Source organism: Lolium rigidum, chromosome 5 (genome assembly GCF_022539505.1).
Source record: "Lolium rigidum isolate FL_2022 chromosome 5, APGP_CSIRO_Lrig_0.1, whole genome shotgun sequence".
NCBI lineage: Eukaryota > Viridiplantae > Streptophyta > Magnoliopsida > Poales > Poaceae > Lolium > Lolium rigidum.
In genome coordinates, this window is record NC_061512.1 from 102,841,677 (window position 1) to 102,851,247 (window position 9,571).

The 9,571-nt window shown below is 42.3% G+C and overlaps 1 protein-coding gene and 1 pseudogene across 1 annotated transcript; both read right to left on the bottom strand.

The window, feature by feature from the left end:
- Window positions 1-3,603: 3,603 nt before the first annotated feature.
- LOC124652456 (citrate-binding protein-like) lies at window positions 3,604-4,358 on the bottom strand. The gene is made up of 2 exons (XM_047191470.1): window positions 4,089-4,358; window positions 3,604-3,987 (listed from the first exon to the last, which is right to left on the bottom strand). Exons 1-2 carry the CDS (start codon window positions 4,356-4,358, stop codon window positions 3,604-3,606), a joined length of 654 nt encoding a protein of 217 aa, XP_047047426.1.
- A 1,777-nt stretch (window positions 4,359-6,135) lies between these two features.
- LOC124653759 lies at window positions 6,136-9,029 on the bottom strand (annotated as a pseudogene).
- Between the last annotated feature and the right edge of the window lie 542 nt (window positions 9,030-9,571).

Consider the following 9,571-nt stretch of genomic DNA (forward strand, 5'->3'; position numbering starts at 1 on the left):
GAAAAAGCTAGTACATCAAAGACCAAAGTCATACATTGAATGAATAATTTTTGGAACATCAAACACAATTGGGCTTCTATTAAATGATCGGTTTATGCACAAATTGATGGTAGGTTACTCAATTCGGTCTATTCGGTCTTGTTCGGTTGGTGGGGCTAAAAACCGAATTCTACCAAATTTAATTCGGTTAGTATAAATGGAAACCGGAAAAATAGCGGTTAATGGAAAAAACCGAAATTTTGGTTAGTTCGGTTTCGGCTTTGGTTCGGTTTTCGGTTTTCGGTTTCACTGTTTTTATGCCCACCCTGACGTGGAGTGAGGGCGCATTCTGGTTGAGGACAAAATCTGTCAACACGAGCCCACCTCGAAGTGAATATATGGGTGCCCCGCCGGTGGGAACTTATGGCAAAATTCACATCTTTCTGCTCTTATAGCACAAAGCAGCCTAAAGATATGTATGTATAAGGCTACGTTTGGGAGCTCCACTTTTTTAAAACCACTGTATTTCAAAAACAAAGTATTTCAGTGCCCGGGCATGGAATACTGCAGTTTTAGACAATACTTTAGTACTTTTGGTTTTCAAAACTATAATATTTATTAAATCCAAACAGCTTTGAATATTTAATAGTTTTGTATTTTCAGAAACTGGAGTATTCTCAGGATACTTCAAAAATACTTTGACGCCAAATGGGGCCTGAACGTGAGGGTTGCATTTTTCTGCTAGATCAGTGTACCCCGCTTCTTTGGATGTATTGTAGCTAAGCAGATATGGATTGAGATTGAAAACTTCTATCAGCTTCTTGTAGAGATGATTCCTATGATTATGTTGCATGATTCTAGGTGGCAAATTAATAGTTATGAATGGTTTGATCTTTAGTGGTCAAGTTTGGTTGGGTGTGGTGCTGGTCAGACTCTAGAGGCTAATCTTCAAGGATCATGTGTTGAAAATGACAGGCAAGTACTGTCAACATATCACCATGATTCATTCGAATGTATTTTCAGATGAGACATGGCTGAATGGAGAAGCCACAATCAACACGTCCGACGGCCTTCTACTAGGATCCTCTGAGAAAAAAAGATAGTTGGAGCATGCACCTAGAAGACTCCTACTTCTATTTTGGGACCGCCATTGCCTCTCCAAACCCACGCATGTTGTGAATATAATTATCGAGTATCTTTCAACAAAGCGTGACATTAGGCATTCATCATTCGATTTGAGAGCAAAGCTGATCATCCTCCATGCCATCAGATAGATATCTAACGTCTAGAACTAGCCTAAACACACTTTTGCGACCCCATCCCCACGGAAATTTGAAAAATCAACCCGCAGTCCCGAGCTTCTCCACTTAGAACGAAAGGTTATATTGCTATACCCTAACCTTCTTGATATTTACAGCGAATACTCCACTTTGGTGATTTACTTCAGGTAGAGAGTATTGCAACAAAACATATCATCTCCACATACAATTTTTTTGTGTAGTATTACAACAAAATCGTCACGACATTTTTTGAAAAGTAATGTCACAGAAAAAGTTATTAAAGAACATTTTGCTGCAGATTGATTTGCAACAATAAAATCAACACTGATGTCAACACAAATAAAAATGAGTACAATAAACCGTGTGCTTTACAACAGTACAAGAAGTGGTTAAGCAATATTTCTTTTGCCACGGGTTCATTTGCAACAAAAGTCGCAAATTATTTTAATAAGAACAAATAGGGATTACAACAAATAAACCTTGTGTTTGCAGCATTTTCAATAACACATAAACATCATTGAAAATATTAGGCAACACAAAAATGTTAGCGAACACCTGTAAAATATTACAAGATATGGTGTGCGGTTTTGCAACAAAAGGCATACACGTTTGTTGCAATTTCGAACCACGTATGCAACATCCAAAAATCCAGAGGAAACACAAAATTTATAGCAAACGTTATAAAACTTCGCAAGATATTGTGTCTTCGCATGTTTGCGTTCATAACAGTGTACATATACAACATCCCACGTATACAACATTGAAAACAAAAGCTGACAACAAATAGCTTGTGATGCTATCGTTGTGTAGCTACAGATCTTCACATCGAACTTGCTACGAGCAAAGTGGGCCCATATACTGATACACAACGAAGCAGTAGAAAAAAGTTGTATGTTGCAACAATTGATGGGACCCACATAAAGCAACCGAAACAATAATAGAACGTGCACGAGCTACCGCAGGAAATTTGTTACTACCTTTGTTTCATCATAATATAGGAGTAGAAAACATATTACACAGCTGGTCATGCGTGGGAATCTAGTTAGTCCTGAGTGCGGCAAAGGCTATCGCGCTAGGCAGGCCAAAACTGCGTTGGCGAGACGACCGATTGTCAGGACGTCGCCCGATTTAGATCAACAAATTGGTATTTCAGTAGAACTAGTTTGAGCATGTAATTTTATGTGGTGTCGGAGCGGAGCTACAAGGTCGTGGGTTTAAATGTTAGCCAAAGCAATATTAAAAATAAATATTAGTGGCCTTTTAAGAAAATATCCAAAAAAAATCCATCTATCCACGTTTGAGGACCATGTGTCTAAAAAATCCCACCAACCCAACCTTGAGAAGAAATGTTGAATATATTTAGATAATCTCTTTTAGCAAATCGTGATTTCATTTAACTAACTAGAGTATGCAATTTTATTGGTCGTGTGTTGGTGTCTGATGCACCGATATCTTTTTAAAGAGTTGGATGTTGCCTCAAAACTAGTAATTCTAGTTTTTCCCCCTTGCGACCTAAAATTGTTGCTTTTACCGTCCTTTTTTGGCTTTTTTTTCTATCATGCAAGGCATGGCTAAAGATGTCAAACATGTTTACAAATTTTCATTATGAACCGGGGATGGGTCCTATTTCTTTATAAATATTGCAAATTTTCTTTTTGCCCAACCCGGGGCACATGATTTTGATGGAGCCTCTGTAAAATTGAGGGGTTGTTTGATTTAAAGGATTTTCAAAGGAACTTTGTAGGATTTTTACCCATAGGATTTTTTTCCTATAGATCCCGTTTAATTCAAAGGATTGAACCCTCTAAAATTCTATGGATTGCTTTCTTATACTACAATTTTATAAGATTTCTAACAAGAGGTACCAATTTTGTTGGAAAAATTCTTATGTGTTTATGACAACTATGGTATACACTGAATCTCTTTAGAGATTTTCTATGGCTTTCCTATGCCATCAAACAATTAGTTATACCAATGTCCATATGTTTCTTTCCCATAGGATTCAAAGAGGCAGGTCATAGCAATCCTTTGTTTTTTTTTTTTTTTGAAATAGCAATCCTTTGTTTTTCTTATATATTGCCTCATTTTTTCTATCCTATGAATCAAACAAGAGTAGGAATATCATGCAATCGAAAAGAACGATGTGACTGATGGGGGTATACAATGCCGATACTTGTTTTTGGAATCATGCATGCATGTACAATGGTGAATTGGTGATACAAATACAATCATACAAATTGCTGAACTTTGTCGTGCGAGGCTGCGAGCGGTTCTTTTTTCTTTTGGAATCATGTACAATGCTGATACAAATAGTTGAACCCTGTCGTGCGAGCGATTGGGCATGTCAGTTCTTCCTGAGGATCCTGATGTTTCTCCAGAGAGACTCCATGCGCGCCGAGGCGTCCCTCTGCATGTAGACGCCGAACTTGAAGAAGTGCGTATCGCCGCCGCGGCCGGGGAAGGTGAGCTTCAGCTGGCCGTCGACGAAGACGGTGAGCCTGGAGGCGCCGACGTCGTGGACCACGTTCACTCGGAGCCACCGGTCGTAGATGCCGTCCTCGATGACCTGCTGGTTGTAGTACCAGAGCGCGCCGCCGTAGACGTGCAGCATGAGCGTGGTGGCCGTGGCGTCGCCGCCGAACACCTGCATGATGGACATGCCCGACGAGCCGGACGGCACGTACACGAGGCCCTCGAATTGCCACACGCCGGACGAGTAGTCGTATCCCTGAAATTGATGCCAATGTATTTACATATCAGTCTCGATCTTAACCACGAGTACGTTCTACGCACGATTGCATTATTGGTAAATGTGGTGGTGGTACTTACGGTCATCCTCATCTCGGTCCTGGGCTTGGTGTCGCTCTGGGGCGAGTAGGGGTCATCGGAGGGCGCTATCCACATCTGCCGCACGGTGCCGTTGAAGCTGTACCGCGAGCTCGCCGGCATGTTGTACGGCTTCTGCAGCATGAAGTTGCTCGCGCTCAGGCTCACCGCCGTGAACCCGGCCGTCGGGTCCTGAGCCCTCGCCGGCGGTGGCGATGCTAGCAGGACAGCCAGCAGGCACACGGCAATCCATTGAAAAGAGCGAGACGCCATGTGTATGTGTGTGCGCGTTGCCCTTGTGGTGAGTACGGCTAATCAGGTTCTCTGCAGTTTATATAGTGACCTTGGGATGTCCACACCGAGAGAAACTGGTAGCTTAAAATATATGCCATACATGCTTACGGTGAGATGATTGATTGGTTTGAGTCTCGATCTAAAGGGAGTTACTAATCGAAAGGTCCTTACTCCACGTTAATCTTAGACATCGAAAGGTCTAAATGGCTGATTATGTTGGCAAATCAAAACAAAATGTGCGCAGTCCTTAAAATAAACAGTTCAGCTCGCGTGTACTATCAGCCAGCAGGTCTGATTCTAACAATCACAGCAGGTCTAAATGGTTGTTGCCGTACGTTTTTGTCCGCGCTAGAAAATATGTCGTGCGTTTTCGGCCATCCCCAAAGGGAAATTGTCGGGAAACTTACATGTTTACAGCAGTGCGCAGTCTAATGTCTTCTGAAACAGAGGGCTTGGTTACCGGGCTGGTATAAATGGAGCCGACCCAGCTCTCATGCCATGTCAAACTGGTACTGTATTACAAGTACCAGGAGGAAGCATCTAAAAGTTTGGTTGGATCCTGGGAATCTGGGATTCATCAAGCCCCAGCTTGCAAAAAAACTTAAATAACTCAAAAACCTCTGAATGTTTTAGCTCATGTGCGTACGGATGTGAACTCTCTAGTTTTAACTATTCGTTAACACATATTTTGATTCATGTCTACACAAGGTGAAAATGGATATGCATATTTTGCTTTTATGAACCACAATTTTTTTCCCTTTTTTGGAGTTTATCAATTAACGCATTTTGTACTGAGTAGCAAAGTTTACAGATAGGTAGAACGCATCTATATGTATATGTGAAGCAATAATATGTGTTTTAAACTTGTAATTATACATGATGAATATTTGAAAATAGCAGACTCCATGGAGTCCATGCGAAAAAACGGCAATCCAGGAAGAATGGGCAGATTAAGTGACACACCAGTACAGTAGTACACCACACAAAAATATAAAATCATTTTTTATCATCTAATTTACACTTAGCATAACTACACTATTTCCCATAGCCCTTAAATACCAAATCATGCTGAACCATCTGTTGATGCCCGGGTATTAGCTACTCAACTGCCTACCTACAGTCAATTGTAAGCGATATAGTTTTGGTACCTTTACACCGTCTGAGACGAGAGATAGTATGACCGTTCAAGATCGAATTAATTAATTTTGTAGGTAATTCATCAGAAACTGTGACGAATTTTGTAGGTAATTTTTATGGAATCAACTGCCAGTTCTTCTTGGTCACAAAAGAGTACAAGGTTGAATCAGCTGCCAGTTCTTTCAACGCTCACTGTTTTTCAAACCGACCGAAATACCTCCGATTATTCTTAGCTCCACATCATTTTGTCACGGAAAAGTAAAATGAAAACAGCAGTCAGTAAGTCAGATGGTGTTTATTAAGCTGCAATGGTTACCTGGATGAAGCGACTTACAACTGCTTGAAAACATGGAACACTTGACCTAGTCAAGCACTACAATTTGGCTACCCCAGAGATGAAATATCCCGTTCTCATTGTATCAGAAGAAAGTAAACAAGATTGTAGCTTGACATCCTTTTTGTCTGATTGGTTTTCTGGGTAGTTTGTGGACGCACAAACGAGTACCATGGGCAGAGTTCCATTTCAATCTCGATGTTCATTGGAATTTGGGAGATTTCACATCTTGCTCTTTGCCACAAGTAAAATGTTCCTAAAATGTATGAGATCACAGTATACTAGTAAAAAGTCTGGCAATGCATCAATTTGTTCAATTTGCCACTGTATAGGAGATGGTCACATGACCCTATCACATATTTATATTCACAAGATAAAGTGCAATTGCAAATTTTCTCTTCCTACAATCATGAGCCCTCCACACAAAAAAATGCATACATCTCTCAACTACAGCGTATGAAACAAAAGGGATCAAGAATAAACTATAAAAAGGGATGCCGGCGTGGTATTGCAAGAATATCAACTATCGCCATTGATAATGTCAGCAATCATCTTCATTTGAATAACATCATCATCCAAGGCATACTATTCGCTAAGTCATTCAGCTCCCATCGAACCGAAGTATACAGGACACAACGAGATTACCTGGTATAAGCCAAAGAAAGATTTTCTCAGAAAATGTTTTAATAGTAGAAAAGGTAAATGGGGGGAGATATAAGTAAAGTACCGACCAGTTAATCAAAATGCATCTGCACTCCTACCACCTCTCTTGCTAACTAATTCGCAGAGTCGGCAGGGCAGCGAGTCAAGGCTCATTTCACGTGCTCTGCCAAAGTTACCCAGAATACCACACCTCCTCCATGCATGGTATTCCGCATACGCTACAGGATCATTCGCAAGCGCTTTCACATATGATGCCAGTTCTTTAAGAGAGCTGAATTTGGAGGCATCGATGACAGAATTGGGAGGGATGAAATCCCAGACGTTGGGTGCACTCGAAGTATATTGGCACTGACCCAGCCTCCAATGCATAGAATAACTTCTCTGTCACATAGCTTTCTGTATTGGTGTTTTCAATTGCAAGAACAAACTTGTACTGTGACATTGCGCAGTGTAGGTGATCCCACCAGTGTGGTGATCCATTGGCATTATTTGAGCAAACTGGATACATGGATAGTGCCATGTCAGGACCACCAACATTATTTAAGCATTTTCCAAAGGAATGGTGTGGCACCAATGAGAGGAAATCTTTTGCAAGCTTGTCTCTGTGAGGAAGACACCTTGAAGATGACCAGTAGACAAGTGCATCCTGATACGAGGCAGGAAATCAGCAGTTCAGGCAATTATAAAGCGTATTAGAACAACAGTTGTATTGCAGCAGGATAATTCTATCTTTATTACAACACCAATGCAGATGGCTGTAGATGGCTGCTGAAGTGTTAAATGTTTGAAAGACAACTAACAATATCTAATTATGCCAATCTTATATAGTCCATTTGTACTTTTTCAACTGATGAACAGTGATACCACAGGGAATCATACTGCCAAGCATAACATAGTTGGAGATACTAATGTCAAATAAGCATGGTTGGATATATATAATGCATGGAAACTGAAAAGTCACCACCTACATGATACATGTAATAAAAGTGTCATATACCATGATGTTGCTATACTGTGGAATCTACACTATACAGGATTTGGACTTACATTTGTCTTTTCTGTTGATATATGGTAACTCCTGCTACTGTGGAAAGATTTTCCAGCATATGTTACTTGCACATCATCATTAGCATGGTAACCTATAAAAATGTCTTCAAAACCAGTTGGCTTCCTAGCAGCCTCCAGATCCAGATAAACACGAAGAGGTAGACCTTTCATTCTCTGCATAATAAATAAATAATTTGAAGTTGATACAATCGAAGTATTACGAATTGACGTTAAGAAAAAAATGTAAATAGCGCGTATCTGTTAGTCAAAAAGACAATGGAGTTTGAATTCCGCAGAGGTTGTTCCAAAATTGCAATCTTATGACTACAAGCATGTGACTCATGCCATTTATGACCCAAACCAAACTAACAAGGTAACTGATAGCACATTGGTAATGTAAGTGTTGGCAAGCAATCTGAATTAACTGAGAGCAGAAAAACTAGACAAATGCAGAAATGTTGATTCCCTGATCCATAGTTACAGCCCCCAACTAATGCTGAAAACAATTGTCTGAATAAAACTGTACAAGGTTCTCAGAGCTATCCTACACAAGCATTGTATTGCTCATTAATCTTGAGGATTTACCTTTAGCTTTTAAAGATTTCTAGATTCACTTCTCCATGGTTGAGTTTACTTATTCATTAAAAACCTTTATTGATTATCTATAGTGATATGGTGCTATAGTCAAGAAAACGTTAAATGATTATTCAGCTTCCGAACAACCACATAATTGATGATTTTCCTCAGAACTCATTAAGATCCATCAAACAATACAGAAGCAATTTCTGTGGAACATTGAATGTCAGTTTGCATCCTTATCACAGCAGAGGGGACGAAGTGCGGTACCTCCATCGGCGGCGTGGCGCCCTCGAAGAGCATCGCGTCGGGCCGGTCGACGACGGCGGCGGCCTTGCTCCACACGCAGCTGACGCCGCAGCGGCACGTGTACACCCCGTCGAGCGCGTCGGGGATCCACGTCCACCCCTTGACGAACACCCCGACGTGCCGCGTCTTCATCTCCTCGCACGTCGTGCCTGCCCACCCCGCTCCGCCGGTGATGGCGGCCATGGCGGAGGCCGTGGTGGCGTTGGCGGCGCCGATCTTGGCGCGGATGCGGGGGCACCCGACGGCGGCGTCCCAGGCGCCGAAGGCGGCGAGCACGGAGGTGAAAGCGTGCCCCTCGCGGGAGCCGACGGAGTCGAGCGCCGTGTCAAAGCGGCGGCGCTCCGCGGCGGCGGCGGCGTCGGCGATGGGGGTCAACGGGGTGGAGAAGGAGGAGGTTATGGAGGGCAGCTCGAAGTAGCCGGAGAGGAGGATGAGCAGGATGGCGGCGGAGGCGAGCATCGGGGCCACGTAGTTGGCGCGCTTCGGCACGAGCATCGAGGCGGCGGGCATCCTGGGAGCTTCGGCAAGCTCCTCCGCTCGCCGGAGCCGGAGATCTCGGAGGCGAGGCGGAAAGAACGAAGAGGAGCAGGGGCCTTTTCGTAAATATCACGGGGCTTGTTTCACTTCTCCAGGCTCTGTCAGTCAGTGTCAGTGGTTTTCTGTAGTAGCGCTAGCTTTGCACTTAGGACCTTGAGGATGGACGTTTTTACGCTATGAGGCGCCGTGGTTAGACTGGCTGGGTCTAGTCGTCTCGTGGGTGGCGGTCGACGGCTGCTGTTTACCATTCCCGGCAGACTTTGCATGTATCGGATTTTTTTTTCTTTTTCGAATGGATGGTTGCTTTGACTTTGGCTTTCCGACAAAGAAAACGAGACACATACATTGTGTGCCACATTTGTCCTACCTCGATTTCTTTTATGTCTGTGTGAGCAGCAATTTTGGTAGTACTCCATCGTTCTAAAATAAGTGTAGACAGTTTATCTAGATATGAATATATCTATAATTAAAATATATTCCCCTCGTTCTGAAATAGTTTACATTCTAACTCTAATATTTGTTCTGAAATACTCTACATTCTAGATTTTAGTTAACAACAACACTGAAAACGAAATGGTTTTGTTCTCTT

Bases quoted from the DNA above. Each gene is read 5' to 3' on its own strand.
- LOC124652456 (XM_047191470.1), bottom strand. From the start codon at position 4,358: ATGGCGTCTCGCTCTTTTCAATGGATTGCCGTGTGCCTGCTGGCTGTC. The intron at 3,988-4,088 runs GTAAGTACCACC...CATCAATTTCAG, and splicing joins GGACCGAGATGAGGATGACC to GGATACGACTACTCGTCCGG.